The sequence below is a fragment of the Rhinatrema bivittatum genome, chromosome 6 (assembly GCF_901001135.1).
Source record: "Rhinatrema bivittatum chromosome 6, aRhiBiv1.1, whole genome shotgun sequence".
NCBI classification, from domain to species: domain Eukaryota; kingdom Metazoa; phylum Chordata; class Amphibia; order Gymnophiona; family Rhinatrematidae; genus Rhinatrema; species Rhinatrema bivittatum.
In genome coordinates this window covers 261,079,167-261,105,055 of record NC_042620.1, presented here as the reverse complement: position 1 = coordinate 261,105,055, position 25,889 = coordinate 261,079,167, and the positions used below count along the sequence as shown (strand labels likewise).

General features: G+C 47.8%; 1 protein-coding gene across 5 annotated transcripts in view; it reads left to right on the top strand.

Annotated features, from left to right (window-relative positions):
• Positions 1-9,933: 9,933 nt before the first annotated feature.
• The window catches only part of MAZ (MYC associated zinc finger protein), a 54,640-nt gene continuing 38,684 nt past the window's right edge, over positions 9,934-25,889 (top strand). For 4 of the 5 annotated variants that reach the window (XM_029606985.1, XM_029606982.1, XM_029606987.1 and 1 more), the window contains exons 1-3: positions 9,934-10,722; positions 12,141-12,862; positions 13,025-13,088. In XM_029606985.1, coding sequence (XP_029462845.1) covers positions 10,690-10,722; positions 12,141-12,862; positions 13,025-13,088 — 819 coding nt within the window. In that variant the 5' untranslated portion in view covers positions 9,934-10,689. The remainder of the gene's footprint in view (positions 10,723-12,140; positions 12,863-13,024; positions 13,089-25,889) is intronic. The other variant, XM_029606983.1, reaches the window with a different exon arrangement.

Below are 25,889 nucleotides of genomic sequence, written 5' to 3'. Positions count from 1 at the left end.
CCTTATGCTGTCAGTTCCTGACAGTAAGCTCCCCATCCCAGGAGATTCACATCTGTCAGAACTAGCCAGTCCGGCAGGGATAGGGAAACTCCCTTCCATAGATGATCCGCCTGCAGCCACCACTGCAGCTGAGAGGAGACCTCCATCTGTAGGTGGAGCCAAACCGATTAGCACTGAGACTGCGGATTCCACCAAGATAGCAGGGAGCACTGAAGGAGGACTCATAGGGTCGCCGCCATTAAGCTAAGTACCTGCAGATAAGACCACACGGTCAGACGCTGAGTGTTCAACAATAGACGGAGTTCAGCTAGCAACTTCTGAATTCGAGCTTCCAGCAGGAATACCTTGCCCTACTTTGTGTTGAACCGAACCCCCAGTTATTCTAGCGACTGAGTAGCCTGAAGAGTGCTCTTGGCTAAATTCACCACCCAGCTGAGCTCCCACAACAGAGAATTTGCCTTGCGAGTCACAGACGGCTCTCTTCCACCCATATTTGGACGACTGGCTTGAATCAGCCAGTCGTCCAAATACTGGTGTACCAGGATTCAATCTTTTCTCAATTCTGCCGCAACCACCACCATTACCTTGGAGAAGGTTCTGGGAGCGGTGGCCAGACCAAAGGGCAGGGTCTGAAACTGAAAGTGGTGTCCCAAAACAGCGAACCACAGGAAGCGTTGATGTTAGTCAGATGGGAATGTAAAGATTTGCCTCTGACAGATCCAGAGAGGTCAGAAATTCCCTCGATTACATGGCCATGATCACCAAGCGCAAGTTCTGCATTTGAAAATGCTTCACTTGCAGATGAAGGCTGACACCCTTGAGGTCCAGAATGGGATAAAAGAGACCTCCTTTGACACAATGAAATAAATAGAATATCACCCCTTATTTTCTTGAGATGTGGGCACAGGGACCACAGCCTTCAGACTGAGGAGCCTTGCCAATGTATCCTCCACCGCCTGCTTCTTCAGCAGGGAGTGGCCGAGAGACTCCATAAACACATCCCGAGGAACAATGTGAAACTCCATCGCATATCCTTCTTGTATCACCTCCAGGACCCATTGATCCAACGTGATTTCGACCCACCTCTAATAAAGGAGAGGTTGCCAGTGGAGAGTTGGCAAAACTTAATTGGAAGGATCAGGAGGGTCCACCACCCAAGCCTGTGCCTCTTCTGGATTGATGGGGACAAAAGGACTGAGACTTATCAAAAAGGACGAATCCTCTGAAAAGACGCTCCTCTGTAAGGCCAAAAATGCTTGGATTGCCTAGCAAGACCTCTCATTTTGGGGGGAGCGCTGCGCCTGCTTATCTTCGGTAAACGAGGGACCAGAAATTCGCCCCACTTACTGGCCAGTTTATCCAACTCGCTGCCAAACAAAAGCAAGCTGTGAAAGGGCAACTTGGTGAGATTAACATTGGAGGTCACATCGGCCGACCAATTTCTCAACCATAATTGATGCCTGGCTGCCACTATCGAAGCCATCCCTCTGGCTAAAGTGCGGACCAAATTACAGCCCGCATTCTCCAAAAAGATAGCAACTGATTCCATAACAAACAATCCACCCGCCCCACTAGAGCAAATCTCAGAGGCACCCTACAAGTCCCACCCCTCAAGAAGGCCCGTCTCACAGCAACAAGGGACCGTGCTCTCTCAATTGCTGGCCCAACTCACTGGAATGCCCTACCCACAAACCTCCGCCTGCAGCCTTGCCATACTAAATTCAGGAAAATGCTAAAGACTTGACTCTTCTACCAGGCATTTCCAGACTAACTCCACATACCTCTCTCACCCTCTTCTCCTGCTTCTCTGTTATCTTTGACTTGCTCCAAGTAATTTGCATCATGTAAATATGTTACCTCTCAAGTTATTGTTACTTCTCTAGTTCAATTTTCAGGCTCCCCCTAGAGCCTCCTGCCCTTGAGTTTCTACTGTTGTCCCTCTCCCACCCCTGTTCATTGTATTTTCCACCTACTGTTGAGATGTAAACCAAATGAGGTGCATTCTAATAACGGTATAGAAAAGCTGTTAAATAAATAACTGCCCTGGAATTTACCCCCGATTTATCGACCTCTTGGGAGAGAAGCAAACAAGAGCGAGCCACCAAAGAATAAGAAGCGATCTGCAAGGTCATTGCCACAGATTCAAATGCTTGCTTAAGGATAGTCTCAACCTTTTTATCATGAGCATCCTTCAAGGCCGCACCTCCTTCCACAGGAATAGTGGTCCGCTTGGAGACTGCATACACCAAGTGCATCCGCCCTAGGAAACGTAAGCGCTCTCGTACCACTGGATCCAGACGGTACAGGCCTTCCAAAATCCCGACCCCCTTTGAAATTAGCCTCTGGGGCGCCCCAGTCAAGATCAATCAATTCTTGAATGGCCTCCATCACGGGGAAAAAACAAGAGGCTTTACGCGAGGAAACCAAAACGGGATTTCTCTTTGGCTCAGACACTGAATCTGCCCCCAGGGACTCCAAGCATTGTCAAGGTCTGGGAAATCAGTGCTGGCAGTTCATCCTAATGAAAGAACCGCACCATGGTTTTATACGGTTCCAACCCGGGGGGGAATTTCACCATCCTCAATCAAGAGAGGCAGGATTGGTGTCGTCATCTGTGCCATCCAGATCCCTATCCAGAGGTTCCGCTGCCACTATTAGGGGGGTGCCCCGTCGCTTAACCGAAAGTCCAGGCAAGTTTCCTACCTGCACCTCTGCCTGAGGAGCACTGGACAGGGCCGAGGATTGCAACCCCTGGAAAACTTCTACCCATGAAAAGGAGCAGCTTGAGGAGTACTTACTGAACTACCTTCCCCTGCTGAGGAACCAGTTAGAGGAGAAACAAAGACAGGTGCCCCCTCCCCCCACCTCAATTCTTTACCCAGACCCACATCTGGCTGAGAAGAACCAGGTTTAGTGAAATCAGAGGAAGAAAATTCCCCCTGAGCCTCCAAACAGCACTGGCACAAATCAGCAGGCACTCCAGGCTGAGATGCCCAAATACGACAAGCAATGCAAAGAGAAAGGCGCTTAGGCTTCTTAGGTACAGGCGCCATTAGAGCCGACAACGCGCTGAGCGGCGGCTGGAGGCATGTGTCTAGCTGTTTTAATTTTTTTTTTATGTCGCGCCCTCAACTAGGTGCGCAAAAAACTATGAGTCTAACAGGTAAGCGCGCACACCTAGGCAGTCAAAAAGGTAAATGCACAAAAACTAAAGTGCACAATACCACTTGGGCACAGGGAAACTGCGCTTAATGTGGGTGTACAGTCTACAAGGCCCGACAGTGCGTCCAAACATGGAGCGCACCACTGGATGCACAAGTGGCTGCACATGCCAACCAACAATCCTGTAGAGGGCAGTCTAAGCGCATGAAAAGCCGTTGCGGCCTACCACGTGGCGCACAGTGAAAAGCCTCAGAGTGGGGCCTAGCCTAAGGAGGCTGCTCAACCCTGCCAGCTGCCCACATCCCTCAACTTCCCACGGAGCAGGACAAACATCGATCCAGAACGCCAAGCATGGAGACCGGGGGGAGGAGGAAGCCCTTCCTTTTAAGTCCCTGTAAGTCTCTGTATAATTTTTTTTTTTTTTTTTTTTTAAACTTACCAGAGCTCAGCCCTACCTGGCTGAGTACGGAGACAGTCTCTGACTGCGGGGGAGAGGGCATGTGCCGTCACCGCCACGCTCTGCTTCTTGCACCCGCTGCCTTTCAGCTGCACAAGCAGCTGCTATCAGCCAAGGGACCACGGAAATCACCTCAGGAATTTTCGTTTTGTAGTCATTTCAATCGCAAGTGCAAACACTCAAATCAGGTTTTAATATATTTTCGCCGATTTTTAAAGCGCTCTGGGCGAGGAAAATCACCACCAGGGTCGGGAGCTCAGGAACTATACGTCTGATCCCGTCGTGTGCAGCATAGCGCCCCCACCTCAGGAATTTTCAACTGTGAGAGAGACCAAGCGGTATCACCTCCTGTCATGCTCAGACCCAGCTTCTCCATACCTCTTCTTCAGACAAACACTCCTCCTTTCTCCATTCTTCCATCCTATTCACTCAGCAGACTGACACCCAGCTGACTCACTCAGCAAACTTGCAGACTCGCACAACAGTCTGACAACGCAGCAGACTCACTCAGACGGTCAAAGGACTCACTCAGCAGTCTCACTCAGCAGACGGACACTCAGCAGATCCATGCAGCAGACAGACATTCAACAGACTCACTCAGCAGACGAACTTTCAGCGGACCCACCGACATCCACTAGCCAAGATGCGCCCCTTCCCAATCCCCATCATCCGCAACCACTTCAGAAACTACACCAAACCCACCACCTTTCCTAACACTAAACTAAAGAGGCTGATCCCCATCATGATATCCCCCTTCACTCAACTACTGGGCTTTTCTTTGTTCTCAGTAACCCTTTTGAATGCCCAATCTCTCACAAAAAAGTCCCACTTTATCAACGACTATCTTCTGGATGCTAAACCCGACATATGCGCAATTACAGAAACTTGGATGAAACCTACTGACGCAGTGCTAACCAACCAACTTCCCACTTAGATGCACGACATTTTCTCAATCCCGAGACTCAAAAAAAGAGGCGGCGGCCTCCTCCTACTGGCAAAAAAAGATTAAGATTTACACTTCATCACTCAGAATCAGTAGCAAATCTTGAATTTGCAGTCTTTAAATCCACCCAGCTTCAAATATGCCTAATTTACGCCCTCCCAGGGCTCCTAGAAACAGACCCCTCCCGCTTATAGAACGCATCGCCAAACATATTAACTACGACGTCCCAGCTATAATATTGGGAGACTTCAACCTACACGTTGACGCTTCTCCTCTTTCCCCCAACTGCGAAACCTTTCTCTCCTCACTTAAATACTTGGGTTTCAACCAAATCATAGACAGCCCAACATATAAAGCAGGACACACCCTGGATCTAATATTCTTAAACGAAGGCCTCACCATCGCTTCTAAACCCATTTGCACACCCATCCCCTGGTCAGACCACCGGTTGATTACGATGACCCTAGATATCACCAAAACCACACCCCCAACCATCTCACAAGTCTACAATCCAATTCAGGAAACCATGCACCTTAGACAACCTCAGCTCCCACCTCTCCAAAGAATTAGATCATCTCAATCTCTCAGATGCAGATGCGGCCACCACCTCATGGTTCAAGATAACCAATAAATTAGCAGATCTAATTTGCCCCACAACTACTAAAGTATTACACCCGAACACTGATAACAGGAAACCCTGGTTCACATCTGAATTGAAATCCCTCAAACAAGAATTAAGAAGCAAAGAACACAGATGACGGAAAAACCGTTCCACAAAGATGCAAGCGGCCTACAAAGATACCATGCACCGTTACAGGAACACAATCCTCCGAACAAAGAGAGATTTCTTCGCTCAAAAAATTCATCACTTCATCTTTGACTCTAAAGCCCTGTTCTTGTACGTCTCATCTCTTACACAGTCTTCCCCACCAACTATTCCAGATGACCAAGCTTCAACAAAAGCCACAGAATTAGCTACATACCTTGAAAAAAAAAATCACCAACCTGCTAGCGCCGCTTATTTCCAACAATAACCATCCCTATCCCCCTTACAACACTACAATTCAGCAAAATTCCAGACTCGAAACATTCGAGCCCACATTTTTCATTGGAGATTGAAATCCTGCTCAAGAAGCTCAAGCCATCCTCTCACCCCTCTGACCCAATACTGTCAAATCTCCTCATCTCCATCCCAAAAATCATTGCCAAGCCGATTTCTGAAATAATTAACTGCTTGCTTGCACAAGGCCTAGTACCAGACGCTCTAAAGATCGTGATTCTCAAGCCACTGCTGAAAAAACCAAACCTGTCTCCAGCTGATCCAGCCAACTTCCGCCCGATAGCCAACTTACCAGTCATCGCTAAACTCTTAGAAAAAATCGTTAACAAACAACTCTCAGAATACCTAGACATTCATCAGATACTTGCTCCAGCACAGTTCGGTTTCCGCAAATTGCTTAATACGAAATCCCTTTTAATCTCACTCTCAGACTCCATCATCCTTAGCCTAGAAAAAAGACAACCGTAACTGCTCGCTCTTCTAGATCTATCCGCGGCCTTTGACACAGTGAACCACTCTATTCTATTAGATTGCCTCACAGACATTGGTATTACTGGCACGGCACACAGATGGTTCAAGTCATTCCTTAGTAACAGATGCTCTAAGGTCAAAATTAACAACAAAGAATCTCACCCTGTCAGCTACACCCTGGGAGTCCCACAAGGTTCATCTCTCTCTCCAACTCTCTTCAACATTTACCTCCTTCCGCTCTGCCAGCTTCTTACAAATCTTAAGCTAACTCACTACATCTATGCTGACGACGTACAGGTACTCATCCCTATCAAGGACTCCCTATCCAAAACCCTCAGCATCTGGAATGATTGCCTTCAAGCAATCAACCTCCTCCTCACTAGCCTCAACCTAGACCTTAACACCAACAAGACGGAGATGCTTATCATCTCCCAAGATGACAATAATGGACTAACCAACATACCAATCACTTCTCAATTAAATTTCTCCCCGCATGTCAGGGACCTGGGCGTCATGCTGGACAATCAGTTTAACCTAAAGAAATTTGTCAATACTACCACAAAGGACTGTTTCTTCAAATTACAGGTCCTGAAAAAGCTAAGACCCCTCCTCCACTTCCATGACTACCGTAAGGTGCTGCAATCCATCATTTTTTCAAAACTCGACTATTGTAACTCGCTCCTCCTAGGTCTCCCAGCAAATACAATCAGACCTCTGCAGATGGTACAGAACTCCGTCGCGAGGATCCTGACCAACACCAACAGAAGAGAGCACATCAGGCCCATACTTCGTTACCTACATTGGCTACCTATCAAATTCAGAATTCTCTACAAAGTCCTCATGACAGTTCACAAAGCCACGCACAACCTTATACCTCTTGATCTTACCTTACCTCTTCATTTCCACGAATCCTCCAGACCTGTTAGATCTGCCTACAAAGGCTCCCTCTACGCCACCCCCCCCACTTAAGACCGCCCTAAGGAAACGTGCCCTATCCACTGCTGGTCCCTCCCAAAGGAACGCTCTTCCCCCAGATCTCTGGCAAGAACCATGCCCACTAACTTTCAAAAAAAAAATTCAAAACCTGGCTTTTCAAACAAGCCTTTCTATAACCTGACGATCTCTCCCTCGAACTCAGGAAGTTTTTATTCCGGATCACCAAACGATACTGTTTACACACTCAAGGAAGTTAGATCTCCCTCTTTTGGTCATACGCGCTCCATGCTTGTCTGGAATGGATTCCCCATCTGGTTTGGATTAGACAGAACATACTTTCTGACTTTTTTATAGGCTTACTATCATCGGATATTTATTCTCATTGTTTTTTGTATTGATTTGAATTTACTATTTGATTATCTTTTAGACTTTCTATCATTGTATCTTTATTCTCATACGCTTATTTGGAGTGGATATTGTTTAAGAGTCATTCCTTTCATCACGTGGCTCACACTTTAACAGCTTCCAATATTTTACCTAGTTTATCCCTTGGTTCCCAGTTTCATGTAACCCTGTTCTATGTAATGCTCTTTGCAACTTTTGTGTTTCACTGTAAACCGATATGATATGTATTTTTCCACATGAATGTCGGTATATAAAAGTCCAAAATAAATAAATAATAAATAGGAGAGCAGGGCAAATTTATTTCCTGAATTCTCCTTTTCTTTTAAAATGAAGCAATCCCCAGTAGGGAGTTGCACGTCCATCATCTGCTGGAGACAGAATACTGGCAGGCATCATCTCCAACTGCTGGTAGAGGTGCATAAACAACTAGCTCTGAATTCATCTGACTGGATGTAAGAAAGTTTAATCTTTTTTGTGCAGAATCCCCCCAGGAGTATGGAGCACTGGTTCCTGCTGCTTGGTCCTGTGCAGGTTGAGGTGCAATGTACACAACCACTACAATAATGCTATATGGCTGCATACACGCATGCATTTTAGAGGGAAAATTATTCATCCCAACTATTTACTGTTTCTATCCTAGCCCCTTCCTTTCTCCCTTGACAACATCCAACTATAAACTTCTCCCACTCTTGAAATTTAAATTTCCAAAGGAAATTCCTTAAGAGCCTGAATGCTCAACCATTTCTGATTCAAGCATGAGGTAAGTAAATTTAATTTAATATGAATTATGGATGTATATGAAAGATGCACAAATGGACAATACCCAAGTTTGACGCCTTGACAATTGGCATTACTGCTCACAAGTTTCAAACCTGTGCTAATTCAATCCCTTTGGGTGACTTCTACTATGTGTCCAATAAGAAAAACTATCAGCTGTAAGATACCTCCCTGTTGCATATATCCTCCATTCTATCGGGCCGATTCAGTAAAGTCCGCGGGAGAGCGGGCGAATGCCCGCTCTCCCGGCGCGCGCACAGGCTACTCGCCTGTGCACGCGATTCAGTATTTAAATGAGGCCCGGCGGTAGAAACAGGCAAAAAGAGGCACTAGGGACACCAGCGCTTCCCTAGCGCCTCCTTTTGGCCCGGAGTGGCGGCTGTCAGCGGGTTTGACAGCTGATGCTCAATTTTGCCGGCGGCTGTTCTCGAGCCCGCTGACAGCCACGGGTTCAGAAACCGGATGCCGGCAAAATTGAGCGTCCGGTTTTCGACCCCACAGCCGCGGGCAGACTTCAAATTTTATTTATTTTTTTTTACTCTTTTTTTTTACCCTTCGGGACCTCCGACTTAGTATCGCCATGATATTAAGTCGGAGGGTGCACAGAAAAGCAGTTTTACTGTTTTTCTGTGTACTTTCCTGGTGCCCGAAGACATTAGCGCCTACCTTTGGGTAGGCGCTAATTTCTGAAAGCAAAATGTGCGGCTTGGCTGCACATTTTGTTTTCTGAATCGCGCAGGAATACCTAATAGCGCCCTCAACATGCACGCGTTTTCGGCCGCTTACTGAATAAGGGGTAAGGGAAAATGCGCATCTGATGGCGGGTTGTACTGTATCAGCCCATATGCTCCTGGCCCTAACCTGGCTGTGACAGAAGTCTTTAGGGATCAGGGCTGTACTTGGGCTCTGCTTACATGTCATGTCATGTTGAGGTGGAGATCCCAGCAGTTAAGGGCACCTTCTCCCCCCCCCCCCCCCCCCCCCCCAACTATCACCACCAAACCACATAGTAAAAAAAAAAAGTACATGATGGCAGACAAAGTCCAACAGCCATCCAAGCCTATATCTAGCTGCCAACCCTAGAGCACGACCACTTACAAAGTATTTGCTCCTTGTTCATTTGTTTTTTTTCCTGCTGCTTCCTAGCGCTATAAAACTGCGTTATAGAGTGGCAGAAGAGACACTTGAATACAGCTGACATCCCTTTTCAGTGTTATTTTTTTTGCTAATTAAAAGTATAGCTGTAAAATTAACATAAGTAGTACTCAAATTCTGATCTATGAAAACTAGGATACTACTTCTCTCCGTAATCTTTTAGACTTGCAGTTTCTCAGCATCAAAACTTGCACAAAAGTTATATTCTTGGCAAAATCTGAACCTACAAAACCTAACTTTATTCTTTGCAAAACTGTTATAGCTATATTTTTTTTTTGGGGGGGGGGGGAGCTCAACACACTTCATCCGCTACAAAACTGGGGCAGCAAACTCAAACGTTCTTATTTTCCAAAACGGTCGTAAGAAAAACTAGCTTTCGCCTACACAAAAAAACGGTATGGAGGAAATTATTAATGAGCTTTCACTTTCCTGAAAGCGTGACGACAAAATCCCAAGGCCTACCCCCTTAAGAGAAGTGCCATAAACGCCGGCTAAATAGAGCTGCAGTGCTGGGAGGGGGAGGGGTTGACGCGGACGGAACTTCCCCTTTAAGACTCCAGCAGGGTCCTGGCAGGGAGAAAAAAAAAATCTAAGCGCACCTTGCAAATTCTCTCAGCTTTCTGTATTATTATTTGACTTCTTTCCTCTGAAAAAGACAAACATATCTCATTTTTGGACTGGATAACTGGCTGGCTAATATTATTCTCTAGGCAAATTATTTTTACAACTCTTTTTAGTTTTACAGGATTTTCTTTTTAATTTTTCTTTCTTACGGCTTTGCAAACAATGGCCGCTCAGGGGAAGCAAGAGGCAGGGCTGCAGCTGCTCGAAAAATCATTTGTAATTTGCATCTGATGCAAAAAGGACAAATAAATCCCCCCTCCCCACCCCCAAATTATTCTGCCTGCAGTGCTTCTGCCCTCGCCAACCGTTGCAACCTGCGTGTATTTTTCCCAAGAAAATTCTGATGCGACTGAAAAATCTGCAACAAAACCCAAAATCCAGCTTCTCCCCTATCTTCATGGTACATCCCTGGATATTTGGGAGGAGGTCAGAGTTCAGGGGTGAGAGTGCATGGAGCTGCCATATTATGATTTGTAAATAAAAAAAAAAAATTTGCACTCTTAACATGGGCATTTTTTGAAAAGAGAGCAGACCTGACGTCACAGATCTCTTTTTGCACCCCTCCCCCACCACCACCTTCTAAAAGTTTTTTTTCTTTAAATTCTGCAGCTGCCTTCGGTTGGGATCTGATACCTCCTGTGGTAGAGACAAGGGGGGGAAAGGACTAGGTGGAATTTTTATTATTTTTCAAAGGGGGCCATGGATGCAAACTGGAGCAGCTTTATATTCCAGGTAAGCAAAGAAGTGCAGAAAAAAAAAAGGCAAGAGAATACTGGCCTTGATGCAGAAGGAGAGGAGGAGAGGCATCTTCTTGTGTGTGTTGGGATCTGATCAGCAGAGGGACATGCAATTTGCTAAATATGTGCAAGGAGCCCGTACTCAGGAGGGTGGGGGGCCTGCTGATCCTCTCAGACCCCCTCCCTTCCTCTCCCTCCCCTCCCCTGCAGAAGCACCTCTGCAAGTCCAGCGCTTAGATGAAATGCATGCTTATTCCATTGATTTCTACTTATGATGCTGACTGTTGCTTTCTTGCAAGCATTTATTAGACACAGAGGTGGGAGATAAGCTCACAGGGCAGGGGAGCTCCAAGCTTGTACAAGGACTGCTTTGGGAAATAGATTGTATTATTATATCAAATCTGTGCATACGGTGTACCTTGTCTGTACTGCATATAGTGCAAAAATATAAATAATTTATTTTTTTGGTGCTGTAACCAGGGTGCCTCACAATAAGTTTGGAGATACCTAGATATTCACAGGGTACATGAAGAGTGGGGATAAGATTGAACAAAGAAATGAGGCATTAGAATAATAATTATAATCTGATAATTGTACCTCCCACAGTGCTATCTAAAAAAAAAAAACCCAATGCTTGTGCCTTGTATAACACATTGTGCATTGTTAATGCTATACAAAATGATTTATACTTAGAATACATGCTGCCTTCTAAAAACAAAATAACTGTACCTCGTGTAGTGCTGTGAACACTATCAGTGCTAAATAAAAACACAAGTGTTACGTGTACACTGTCAGTGTTAACAAGAAAAGAATTTACCTCACACAAACACTAAGATTCATTCTTAGCACTTTATAAACATTAAATAATTGTACCTTCTACAGTGCTGTGCACGCCACCAGCGCTGTGTAAAAATGGCACAATTCTGGACCGGCTTATAGGGCCGAGGTGAGAGAGGTCCACTGCAGAGGTGGTGCAGTCAGGCCTGGGGACAGTAGGATGGCTGCTGCTCCTGCAAGCCAAAGAATGGGGCTGAGGATGTTTCCTAGGAGGAGATGACTGGCCAGCCTTTGGGCCGGAGAGGGTTTCCCCCAGATTTGCCCTGTCATGCTGTCTGGAGAGTGGGTATTCTAATTCATACAGGACTGCAAGTGCTGCCTGTGCTATATGAAAGTGTTTTTATACCAGTGCTGTATTAAAAAAGAAAAAAATAATAATTATTATTATTATATCTTCCACAGTGCTGCACACATGTATACAACTTACCTTGTACAGTGTTGTGCACACTGTTGGTGCTATATAAAAATGTAATCACACAAACAGAAAATTTCTGAGACTGTTCAGTGTTTATCTTGCTCTGTGGCACTTTTTCAGTAAGTTAACTTTTTTCCCACCCCCCCATGTTTCTTGTACAGACGCCGGCCCCTCCTCCAACCGAGCCATTGCCTGTGGAGCTGCTCCCGGTTCTCGCCTCCGTGAGCGCTGCACAGGATGCTGTGGTGGCGGCAGCAGCTGCCGCCGTGGCCCCTCCGGCACCAGCTGGTCCTCAGGCTTCCACCGTGGACACTGCCGTGCTGAAGCAAGGGCTCCTGGGGGCCCAGGGCCAGTCAGACGCCCAAAAGAAATCAAAGAGCAAGGGGCCCTACATCTGCGCCCTGTGTTCCAAGGAGTTCAAGAACGGCTATAATCTTCGGCGCCACGAGGCCATCCACACCGGTGTGAAACCGCGCAGTGGCGGCGGCGGTAACTCTGCCTCTTCCTCCATGAAGATCCCCACCATGGTCCCGCTCAGCCTGCTCAGCGTCTCGGCGGCGGCGGCGGCCATTGGAGGCGTGTCTGGCCCCGTCCCCATCCCCGCGGCCACGGTTGCCTCTGGCGAAGGCGGGCTGGTGACCACCACGGCCTCTGGGAAGCGCATCCGGAAAAACCACGCCTGCGAGATGTGCGGCAAGGCCTTCCGGGATGTCTACCACCTGAACCGCCACAAGCTCTCTCACTCGGACGAGAAGCCGTACGAGTGCCACGTCTGCCAGCAGCGCTTCAAGAGGAAGGATCGCATGAGCTACCATGTCCGCTCCCACGACGGCAGCATCCACAAGCCCTACATCTGTAGCCACTGCGGCAAGGGCTTCTCTCGGTATGCAATGAAACTCCCCCACCTTTTAACTTCTTACATGTTTCCTGGCCTCGAGTCCAAGCCGGCAGATGTAGAATAAGATGCCCCCCTCCCCAGTGTTGTTTGGTCCACGGTGTTTTCCTGCGTTTGCTGATGCGTCCATTTTTCTCTCTCTCCTTGCAGGCCGGACCACCTGAACAGCCACGTGAGGCAGGTTCATTCCACGGAGAGGCCCTTTAAATGTCAGGTACCGACCACAACTTTCCTCTAGCCATGCGTTTCGTGTGCCCGGCCACCCACCCACCCAAGCCTGTTTCCGAAATGCAGCAATTGCAAAGTTCTTTGCAGTCCTAAGCAAACCCAGCCTTGGTTTTCACTGACTTTCTGTCTTTAAATTCCTTTTGTGTTTCAGTTAATATGTTAATTAAAGTAAATAGCAATTGACTTTCTATCTTGAGTGACTAAGCGTTTACTGAAGGCCTTTCTGTAGCTCAAGGACTGATGGTGCTGCAGCTTAGGGTGCAGCTGTGTGTTTCTTTAATTTCTGTGTTTAAAGAAGCAGTCCTAGCAAAAAAAAAACAAAAATTCAGATATTTAAAATCATTAGGAACTCCATTTTTTATGACCTGGCAGTTTTTTTTTCTTTTGCTTCTTTGGTTTTTCAGCTCGTTTGGAACCAGGACTGGGGCTGGCACCATGAACTACATTTTCAGTTTCCCAGAGATATTTTCCCCTACTTTCATAGCCCCTCTGACTTAGTCCAATCATTGCAACAAGAAGTCCCCTGCTGGGGGGGAGGGGGTATTGCATCAGAGTCCCTTCCGGAACCGTGCAGTCATGAGCCCTAAATCCAGCCACTGGGTATTGGCCTGGTGGGATGACAGTGGATTCCTATTTCTCCCTGACCCAGGGAGCAGAAAACTTGAACTAGGAATCAAACTCTGGTGCCTACACAGTGCTCCTAGGCTACTGGGCTGGCCCTCAAAAGCTCCACTTCCATTTCATCCTGCTACACCAGTCCAATTCAGTTCCAAGAGGTGGGAGTCGTATCCACCACCTCCACCATCACCAGCAGACGGAGGCAGAGCACCCTGATTTCCTCCATGTTTTAAATCTGCTGGCCATTAGTTTCGTGGAGTATCCTCTTGTTTTAATATTATTTGAAAGGGTAAATGACCATCTCCTAAATTTAACTATTTCACCCTACTCATAATCTTATAAGCCCCCCCCCCCCCTCTGTCTCTTTCCACAGGCTGAAGAGCCCTAATCTGTCGAGCCTTTCTTTCAGGCCGATACAGAACGGTGCGCTCGGCCGAGCGCACCATTTAGCCCCCGTTTGGCCGCGCGTTTTCCACGCGCTATTATTACCCCTTACAGTATAAGGGGTAATAATAGCGCGTCACAAACGCGCGGCCAACCCCCCCCCCCCCCCCAAACTAATAGCACCCATCACATGCAAATGCATGGGGGAGCCTATTAGTTTTGGGGCCTCAGATATTAAGTCGGAGGCACCAAAAAAAAAAAAAAAAACCTGCCCGCGGGTTGGAAAATGGACACTCTATTTTGCAGGTGTCCATTTTCCGAACCCGTGGCTGTCAGCGGGTTCAACAACCGACACTGGTAAAATTAAGCGTTGGTTGTCAGACCCGCTGACCGCCGCCACTTCCGCTAATAAGGAGGCACTAGGGACGCACTAGTGTCCTTAGCACCTCCTTATTAGCGCGGGCCCTAATTTAAATAAAGAATCGCGTGCCCAGGAGAGGTGCCTGGGCGCGCGTCGGGAAGTCAGGCGCTCGCCTTGGAGCGCTGGCTCTCCCGCAGAGTTTACTGAATCGGCCTGTTTATAAGAGAACTCTTCCATAGCTTTTATCTTTTTTTGCCCTTCTCTTAATCCTTTCCAATTCTGTTATCTTTATTTGAGATGGGGCAACCAGAACTGCACACAGTACTCAAAATGTGGGTGCACCATGGATTAATGCTGCAGCTCCCTCTGTTTAGCTGCTCCTCTTATTACAGATCTGAAGAAACTGGGGATATTTGTTGATCATCATCAGAAGCCAAGATAGGCACCACGCTAACCACAGAAACATAGAATATGATGGCAAATAAAGTCTGTAATGCCCATCTAGCCTATATATCACTTTTCCATGTAAAAAAAACAACCCAAAATGGTGTACAACAAAACCAATATAAATAGTACAGTAAAAAAAAAACAAAAAAACTAATCAGCTAAAACATAATACACACAAACTCACAAAAATACAATTACAAAACATAAAAGCAGAAAGTCCTGTGGCACGGTGAGCAGTCTTTTGGTGGCCAGAGGACAGAACCAAACTGGGCTCTAGCGATTCTCTCTCAAACCTTTATTGACTACAGACAGAAAAATCAAAATAGAAAGTCCTGCTTACCTTAGCAGTTTCAAAGTAAAGTTCAAAGTGCACTTCAGCCCTGAGCAGTGCTAGCGTTCCCTAGGCTCTCTTCTCTCCTCTGGGGCCTCTCTTCCTTCCTCTGGCCTGGCTACTTATTGCCCTTCCCTGGGGAACCGCCCCAGGACCAGGATTCCCTGCTGTTACCGAGGTTTAAGGTGGACCAGGCCAGATCTCTGGAACCAGTTCTTTTAAGGTGTTCTGGGGACTTTCTCCTGGATACCCCTTCACATGTTCATACCCACCTCCCAGCCATTAACCTAAGTTATCAATAACTAAAAACCCCGCGACTACCTTTGGGGGGGTAGCTTAAATACAATGAGAATCATCCCATAAGATCAACAATCAAATAAATTCAAGAGCCTGAAACTACTTCATATTCCCCGCAACTAGGAACTTCCCATGTTTGCTTCAGTTCCGATATTGCTATCGCCTCTGCCATCTCCCCAGGGTGCTCTTCAATGTTTTCACAACTCAGCCTTGTGAAGAAATTGCTTTCTTGTGTTGCTTCTGAGTTTACTCCCCTTGGGCCTCGTATTGTGACCCCCCCCCCCTTGTTCTAGATCTTCTTTTCTCTGACGAGAAGCCATGCCCTGGGCCAGGAACATGGTCCGCCTGACCATTTTGCTGCTGGACAGGCGGCGGTTTTCGGGCAAGATGCGTGAAGGTCTTTCACTGCTCTTTTGAGGCCCCGGTTTTTCCTGGTTCCGCAACGCTGGGAAGGGCCGCAAAATCCATCCTTTCCCATGGAATTCCCCGTCCCCGATGAAATTGCCGTAGGAGGCCCGGGAGCCGGTGGCTTATTGGGAGGAGAGCGAGCGGGCATCGTCCTCTGCGGGGCCTGGAGTCGCCTGCTTTGCCCTCCTCCTCCGCCCTGTGGTGGTGTCTTGCCTGGTTCAAAGTGCAACCCAGGGGCCCCCCCCCCCCCCCCGGGCAGCAGAGGGAGGAGGAAAAGGATGCGGCCCAAGGAGCCCACGCCGCCCTTCGGTAGTTGCTGGGATAGGGAGAGTGAGAAGAAGGTGCAGCACGAGTTGGTGTGGCAAGAGAGGGAAGGAGAGTAGCAGCCCATGGAAAGCCCTGATCCTCATCTACCCAAAAAAAAAAAGAACCAAATTAACTGGACCTACAAGAAATGTTAGCAAATGACTTAATATACAATTTTATTCTCCTTTTAGTTTTATAACTGAATATGCAAACCCGCCACATAGTTATTGCAGAATTTCAGAATCTTTTCCACCACGTTTTCCGACTCTTGGCTGCAGAATGTACCCCTGAGCTGCCTATCTGGAGGTAGTGCCACAGGAAACTGGGTGTTGTGCTTTTAGTCTGCCAGAACTGTTGCATGTGTGCGCTTTTCTGTGCCTTGAAGAGTTGCTGAGGAGAGTTTCTCTTTTTCCTCTAGTTCTGACCAAAAAATATACTAGTTCTTTCCCTAGTTAAGCGTTTTCCATTTTTCTAAGTTTAATTTTCTTCTTTGAGGATCCCATTGAAGCTGGCCTGTTCTTTTTTTTTTTTTTTTTTTTTTCCCCCTGCCGTGGCCATTGCCAGCAGGCCACTTGGCCAAGTATTTTCCTCTCTTTTCTGAGGAAGAAATTTCTTGTTTGTTTTGTCAGTTTTCCATACCCTGTATGAGAAGCAAGCCAGCAGCTTCAAATTCTGTCCTAGGTGCAAACAGAAGATATCTGTTATTGACTACAAGTGTCTGGTTATAAAACCATGGTGACTCAGGTTGTGGGATATGTTAAAAAATGTCTCCCAGATGGTTTTGGGCCTGGAAGGGACAGACTTCTTGCCTTCTTGCTGGTGAAGAAAATTCCAGCTCATTGAAGCTGGTATTGTGAAGGCTCGACATGAGAACCTACTGCTGCCATTGGCTCACTGTGAGAATCCTGGAGCTGCATTTGCCACAGGAGGCCAGCTGTGATGAAGAGGCCCATATCTTAGTCTGAGGACAGGCTCAGCAGTCAGCAAAGATCTCACACTCGCAACTTCAGTCGAGACCAGGGCTCTGAGCACACAAGCGAGGAGCTGAAGAGTAAATATTAAGCAGCTGCTCCAATGCATCAGTACATCTTTTTGATTCACAACTTTGAAAGCAAGGAGGTGTAGGAGGTTCTGCACTAGTCAGTGACTCTCTCTGGAAGGGAATGTAAAATGAATAATGCCATGTCTCTCTGCAGAGGTCCAGTCTGGAGCCTTTCACACCACCTCCAGATAGCTGCATGGGGGTCTGTTTCCCTAGGAGACTAGTCCTGCTGTTGACATTGGTACTTGTCAAGGTGGACTCTTGAGAATTGCTAAAAGCGTATGGCCAACACACCCAAGTGAATTAAGGTCCCGGTGTCAAGCAGCTTGACTAGTCTGGGTGCATCAAGCATGCGAACACCAACAAAGGTTTGGCATGCCAAGCCTATCTAAGTGCCATATGCACGGAGTTGGGACCATATTGCTTTAGAGTGGGATGCCTTTGCTGCCTTTCAATATCATTCAGCCCCAGTACCCAAGGAGATCAGTGATAGGCCATAGAAGCCATAGAAGGTTCCAAGGTTTGTGCATTCCCACTTATACATTCAGCCAGTGTTTTTTTTTACTCAGTCTGAGGATTACTGGGACCTTGGAAACCTATTAGAGGAGTACTGTGCCAAACAGGATTACTCCTTTTAGGACGTTCTGCCATAGGCAGAGTGTAGGTCTCCATATGAAGACCTTTCCTTCCCTTATTTTGTCCGGAGGATGACTAAGGCTCTCACTTTGAATTTTAGGTTGAGGCACCTTTTTCGCCATCTCCTCAAATACTTGGATGCTCCAAAAGAGTTTGTGGCAGCATCCAGCCATAATCTTTTCTAGGATGTACAGAAGAGGATGTGGGAGATCCCATGCACCATGCCTTTAGTTGGTAAGAAGTCAAACAAAGTATCGTGCACAAGCAGCTAAGCAATTGACAAGCCCCAGTCACATCGCTAGAGTGTTGGTTGTCTAATCTGCCCCAATAAGGGCCAAGAAATCAAGAATCCATGGCTCTGTACCTCCTACCCTCTTTTCCCCCCCAGACATGACTGTTGGATTCTGGACCTTTCTGAAAAGAAGTAGAATTATATTTGATGTAATATTTGCATATAATCCTGACATGGGCCCAGGAATTCAGAGTATCTCCCATGAGAGAATCCGGCAGAGTTCTGTTACCCATTGGAGACCAGTGAAGGATGTGAGAAGCATCTGGTCTGCATGAGCTACAATGCTTTTGAAATGGCATTGAGAGCTTCTGCCATGGCTAATGATGCCCCCAGGCTCTCATGGTTATGGCCTCACACGTTCGTGAGAGCGCGTAGGAGAGATTCACAGGTAACCTTGCAGTGGTGGAAAAATGTTTTGAAGACAAGGTAAAAGACCTGTTGGAGCTCTTGAAAGATCACTGCTCTGTTCGTCAGACCCTATCTACAGCCACTTCCAAACCACTCTCATTGTCCGCCAGACCAGTCCAGACAAGTGGGTTATGCTTCCCTACCAGCAGATGGAGGAAGAGCACAAATGGTTTGCTGATGTCATCTTATATAGAGTCCCATGCTGACCTCAACATGCCAATATTTTCTGCCTCCAGTAGATGGTAGAAGTGCATGCCTGTTCTTTGGAGTCAAGTGTTTTGGGCTTGGAAAAGAAAAGAGTTTGAGAACTCTTAGGGCAGCAAGCCACTGATTATCTAACCCTGCCTCAGTGGAGTAGTCTTTTACTAGGGGTCTTTCAGGAGAAAAGACTGCTCATCCCATAGGTTGAGACTGTTGTCTAATTTGGTGCTGGATCTCCCCTCTCTGTCTCTCTACCTATCCCCCCCCCCCCCCCCCAACCGGCCTTCTTGTAGACATAGCCTACTAATAAAGTTGGGGGAAAAAAACCCCAGAAGGCAAGCAGCAGCAGGGGAATCAAGCAGACAGCCATAGTTAGTAGCGCAGCTGGTTCTGAGAAGTGGTTTGGCCTGTCTTTCCAGCAAGAAAGAGGAGTTCAGGAGGGAAGAGAACCATGTCTGGGCCAACAGCACAAGAAGCATGGCAGCCTGTGTAGTCCTGGCGGTCTGTGCAGTCTGGCTTCCAATCCAGCCATGGCTGTAGTTGTGTGGAGGAAGGAGGGAGACTTGGGGATTTAGGGCCCCATTTTGTGTTCAAGCAGGTCAACAGGACTTTGCTGCTGCCATCTTTTCAGATGGAGATTCTCATGCTTTGTGATTCTTGGGAGACGTTTTTCAGCTCCAGGCTTTGTCATCCGTGTAGCTGCAGCTCCCAGGAACTTCTCAAAGGTGTTGGTGGCAGTGGCTTTGAGCCAGGAATGGGATATGCTGGTATATTCCTATCTGGACGATTGGCTGATCCAAGTAGGTAACATCTGAGGCGAGTCAGATTTCCACTGCCAGAATAATACAGCCCAGAAAATTTTGCAAAGTGCAGGCTGGAACCCATACAGTCTTGGGAATACCTAGTTGCCCACTTAAGCAAGGTCAGTTGTGCTTTCAGTAGAAAGAATTTGGAAGATTCAGGGTCAGGTGCACAATTTGATGGAACCCTGTTGAAATGGGACTGTTAGTAAGTTTTAAGTTAGATGGTGGTGGTCCTGGATCTGGTAAGCTAGCAGAATCTTTCTCGTGGTACCCTTGGTTGCAGTATATTATCATTTCCACAAGGTTCAGATCAGTCCGAGTTGGTGGTGGGAGAGGAGGAATCTGGAAGTAGGAGTAGATTGAAATCATCAACATTCTCCTCAGTGGGGGGAGTTCACACTCTAGATCAGTGGCTCAGGGGGCTTGGCCTCTCCTGGAGGCCAGTTGGTCTATCCGTTCTTTAGGGACAAGAGCTATAAGAGAGGCCTTACAAAAGAATTCATCTGGAAGGTTCGAGGACCGGCTGTTTGGGTCCTTTCAGACAATACAAGAGTGATTGCAAATGTCAGTCTCCAGGGCAGAGCCGGGAATTCACAAGTGACCAGTAGAATACTTGAGAGTGCTGGCAGTGGCTCATACGGCAGGATTGCATGAAGGGTTATACCCAAGAGCGCCCCAGAATACCTTAAAGGTCCGGATCCAGAAATCTGGCCCAGTCCACCTTAAGCCTTAGGTAACAGGGAATCCTGGTCTGGGTGGAGGCCCATGGGAAGGGGTTATATATAGCCAGGCCGGGAGGGAACAGAAGACCCACGGGAGAGAAGGAAACCTAGAGAAAGGACATAGTACTGAACTGTAAGTTGTAATATGTTTTGTTTTTTTTGTCGCTGAACTGCAGAAATGAGCAGAACTTCTTTTTTTGTTGTTTATATTTGTCACTAATAAAAGCGTTTATGGAAAGAATTCTATCAGTCCAGCCTGAATCTGTCCTCTGGTTACTCTGAGACTGCTCACAGTGCCACATATGATTTTAGGAATGGGATTTATACGTTAAGCCTTGCACACACGGAGAAATCATGCCAACAGAGGACAAAAAAAAAAAAAGGAAATCTTTTTTTTTCTCTTCTCTTTTTTGGGCCTCGCCATAAAGGCAACTGGAGTTAATTTCGGCAGGCAAAGGAGGCTAGCTCCGCTTGGAGTCCAGGTTTGATATTCGGTGAGTTGGAGCCAAACAGGTTTTTGTTTGTTTGGGGGTGTTCTGGAAAGGACGCAAAGCCTTTAGGAAAACCCATGTTACCGGAGTACAATAAGCCAGCATGGAGCGGGTGATACGCATGCTGGCGGAAAGCCAGCAGCAACTCCAAAAAGCCAGTCAGCTATGCAAGCTATGGCAACACATGGGGAATCCATGTTTTAAGATGATGGCAGGGGAGAACCCAGAGAAACTTGAAAAGGACCGCCTGCATGATGGGGTGGCCACAAGCTTAATTGGAACACGTATCTGCCAAATTTGCTCACGGGCAAATGCCAAGCGGCCTTTTAAGTGGCCAGCCCAGAGGGAAGGGCCACCTTTGCAGAAGTGAAAACTGGAAACCTGAAAAAAGCAGGGTGTGCATCAGAACCCTATAGGCAACAGTTCCGAAGGGGCATTCCACAGCCTGGGGAAAGTCCCCAAAACTTGTGCCATCGACTGAAAGATTGCCGGCTGCAAGTGGCTGCAGCTGGAGGCAAAAACCCGGCCTTGAGGTAGCCAACCAGGAACACTTCCTAGATGGGGCTTAGCCGAACCGTGTAAAATTGGGTCTGTCAGCACCCGGGATTCACTTTGGAAGTAGCATTTAGAAGTGGCAAAGGCCTTTTACGAGGCTTAGTTGATGCCGGATATGATGCAGAGGCTAGAAATGCAGCCTGTACAAGCTCCATTGCGCAGCAGTGGAGAACACCAGCAACGGCCCTCGGAAGCAGACAGCTTGGGCTCTGTGCCACAGGCCACGGCCTTTTTCTGCTTGCTTCAACTGTGGAAGGAGAGGTCACTTTGCCAGGGACTGGCGCTGTGAGTCAGTGAAGTAATGGACGTTAACATAACGACTCAGCCGGTAGTAGAGACTAAAGTCCATATGGACAAAGGAAAGTCTCCTAAGAAAGGTCAACTCTCAAGTCGGGGGGGGGGAAAAAAAAAAGGGTTGTGGAGGAACTGGTATAGCTCAGTAATAAGGCTTTAGATCTTTCTCCTTCTGTGCGGTAAATGGATTTGAGGAAGAAAACTGCCCATATGGAAAAGAAGAAAGTGAAAAGCCCTTATAAGGAATGGGGAAAGCTAAATAGGAATATCTTCTCCCCCCCACCACCTCACAAGGCATGCTCCTACTGTAAAGTTAGAAGGCCACAGAGTGGAAGAGTGCCCATGGCTTGAAGACATAGTGTGGGAGCGCAAGCTGGCGGAGGGCGGCCCCCAGAATGAGAACGAAAAGTGGGAAAGTGAATGGCCCGACGGTTCTCGCAAAATTTTAAAACTGTAACCTGGCGGATATTCCACGTTAAGAACTGGAGGAATCTGTGATCCGGCTGGAGCTGGAGGAAGATCCCACACAAGCCCTGGTAGACTCTGGAGGTAGTGAAACACTGGGTTCGTAAGGACTTGAGCAAGACAGAGGATGTCGGTGAGAAAATGAAGGTGTCTTGATCTGTGTGCATGGCAACAAGACAGCAGTACCCCACCACTCAGATCCTGCTGACAAACACCGCCAGGGCAAACTGTAGTCAGAGCGGGGGTACTTCCCGAGCTCCCTTATCCAGTGGTTTTAGGGCACGATTGTGCCCAACTTAAAACCCTGTGGAGTCAGCTGATAGGCAGTCAAGCCAGATTAGAACAGTGGGTGCTTCACGAACCCTGGAGCAGTGTCCCAAATGACATGGGGAGGGAGAAACTTTAAACGAGTTAAGTAACCCCAGCATAGGGAGGGGATTGAAGAGACAAACAGGACTGTTCTTAGGTGTGAGGGCAAGCACTCAACCTAAGAAGTTTGAGCTGAGGGGGAGGATATGCGAAGGGGCATACACAACAGATCCAGAGATCTGGCCCGGTCCACCATAAGCCTTAGGTAACAGAATCCTGGTTTGGGTGGAGGCCCATGGGAAGGCCAGGAGAGAAGGAAGCCTAGAGAAAGAAGACACTACTGAACTGTAAATTGTGATATTGTGTTTTTTGTTGCTGAACTGCAATGAAGAAAGGGGGGGGGGGGGGGGGGGGAAAGGCTGATGTGCACGGAGCAGGAGCGAGACCTTGGGGTGATGGTGTCTAATGATATGAAGTGTGCGAAACAATGCGACAAGGCGATAGCAAAAGCCAGAAGAATGCTGGGCTGCATAGAGAGAGGAATATCGAGTAAGAAAAGGGAAGTGATTATCCCCTTGTACAGATCCTTGGTGAGGCCACACCTGGAGTACTGTGTTCAGTTCTGGAGACCATATTTCCGAAGGGACAGAGCCAGGATGAGGGCGGTCCAGAGAAGGGCGACCAGGAAGGTGGAGGGTCTTCATAGGATGACGTACGAGGAGAGATTGAAGAATCTAAATATGTACTCCCTGGAGGAAAGGAGGAGCAGGGGTGATATGATTCAGACTTTCAGATACTTGAAAAACTTTAATGATCCAAAGACAATGACAAACTTTTCCGTCAGAAAAAAATCAGCAGAACCAGAAGTCATGAGCTGAGGCTCCAGGGAGGAAGACTAAGAACCAATGTCAGGAAATATTTCTTCACGGAAAGGGTGGTGGATGCCTGGAATGCCCTTCCGGAGGAAGTGGTGAAGTCTAAAACTGTGAACGACTTCAAAGGGGCGTGGGATAAACACTGTGGATCCATCAAGTCTAGAGGGCGTGAATAAAGTGGAGGCAGCAAAACACTGCACGGAGCGGCAGTAGCCACAGAGGCATTCACGGAGCGGGATGCCAGTGGCCAGTAGTTGGTGTTCCACCTTCACGGAGCGGAAGGATGGAGGGCTGCTATTTCCAAAAAAAAATAAAACAAAACAAAAAATAAAAACAGGGGTGGGTAAGAGTATGGGGCAAGGGGATGGCCTGCTTGTTACAGCGGTTGCTACCCCTAATTGAGCTGAATGTCACTTGGATGCAGATACGGCGCTGCTCTCTAAATTGGGTGGAGGGGAATTAGGGTGGAGGGTACTGGAAGCAAATAGTAACAGGTGGGAGAGAGAAAAAGGGAAAAAAAAATGGATAAAGTGCGTAGCTTGCTGGGCAGACTTGATGGGCCGTTTGGTGGTCTTCTGCCGTCATTTCTATGTTTCTATGAGTAGAACTGCTTTTTTGTTTATATTTGTTACTAATAAAAGTGTTGATACAAAGAATTCTACCGGATTCCAGACTGAATCTGGCCTCTGGTTACTCAGAGACCACTGATGGTGCCACAGGGTGGAATACGTTGAAGTGAATTTCTTGAGTCCCCATACCCTAGATCAGCAGAACGGGCTCTCTTGGAAGAGAATTCACCCTAATTGTGACCAGCGGGGAAGCCCAGTCATGAACATTTTGGCTACAGAAAGGAACACCAGGGTCAACAGGTTCTTCAGCCACAGAAGAGAGATTGGTTCAGAGGGTCTGGATGCATTGATGCAGTTAGGACCAGCTTTAGCTATCTTGTATGGTTTTTCTTATATTGTTTCTTGGGAGATGAAAACCTTTAGATGATAACCGGAACGTGGTGATCAGGATGGAGCGGAATTGACTCGGGCACCCCTGGTTTGTGGGTCTGCTGAGAATCAAGATGCGAGAGTTCCCTGTATGTACCCAGATCAGTCCAAACTCCTGGGTTTATTCATCCCTGCCAGCAGATGGAGGCAGAGAAAAACCTTGCTGACACTGCTTGATAAGCTCTGGTGCCACCCGCAGTTGTTCAGTATTTCTCTGTCTCCAGCAGATGGCTGGCGCATAAACCTGCAGTTCTTCTTTTTCCCATTTTTTTCTAGCCTTTTCTTTTTTGGGGTGAGCTTTTCTCCCAGGGGACTGGTTCCTTTTGTGAGCCATTCTCTGTTCAGTTGAGGTGGACCATTTGAGGTCCAAATTGTTATGTAGGGTGTAAATCTGGTGGTCCAGATCCCTCCCCTTATGAGGCCGGTTTTGCGGCTTTCAGCCCTTTTTTCCTCTTCAGGGGTTTCTCTCCTTTTTGCTTAGTGGCTGATCTGAGCTGGACAGCTCCTTTCAGCTCTAGGAGAGAAACTTCCCTACTATTATTTTTTTGTTAAAGTTAAAAAAAAAAAGAAGAAGAAGAGGAAGAAGACAGGCTGAGCGGTAAGGCTTGGGGTCGACTCCCCCCTCCCATTGTTCGTGCCGGTTCATTTGCTTTTTCTTAGATTTTTTTTGTTGTTGTTGTTTTCTCTGCATGGTTTGCGGCTCGGCTTGCTGCGCATGTGGGGCAGTCCCGGCGTGTCTTGGTCGGGCCGGCCTCTGTTCTGGATGCGTTTCGGGGGGGGGGGGAGGGGGAAGAAGGGCAGGGCCCACCCTCCTCCCGGGAGTCTCTAAATATCGGTGCTTTCATAAGCACGTGGCTGCCGCGGTTGGGGCGATTTTAAATGCCCCAGCTGACTCCGGGTCTGCCGGCTCCCTCTTGGCGGGAGCAGTGGCCATTTTGGCGCTGGATTCGCGTGCGCCGCCATTTTTGGAGGGGGAGGGGGATCTTCCTCCACAGTTCGCCCCGGTCCATCCCGGCCCCCTCGAGGGGCAGGGGCTCTCCGGAGGCGCTAGTCAGCAGGTCCCTTTTCCTCAGGGGCCTGGGGGGGAGACCAGGTCCCGTTTTTACCTCCAGGTTCACGACCCTTCTCTCCTGACTTTATTCTCCTGGTTCACCAGGAGAATATCTGGCACAGCAGGAAGGTTTAGGGTGTCCACAGTTGCCCCTGGCACCTCAAGTCCGTGCCTGCAGCCTCCGGGGGCCGAGTCAGGGTCCACGCGGTCACGTGACTCGAGGGTCCCGCTTTTGCCCAGTCCAGGGGGGGGGCAATGGGGGGCTTAGAGGTTCCGGTCCTTCCGGCAGGGGCAGCAACAGTGTTGACAGCACACGAACTGCCATTCCCTGGACTTGGATCAAGGAGATGACCTTCTGTGGCAGAGGGTGATGATCCCAAGATTCTCCGTTTGTTCCAGAGGGAGGAGTTGGACCCCCTGCTTCCTCAAGTTCTTGAGAAGCTTGGTTTGAAAGCTCCTCCGGAGGTTCCGGAGATGGATGGGGCGGTCCCTG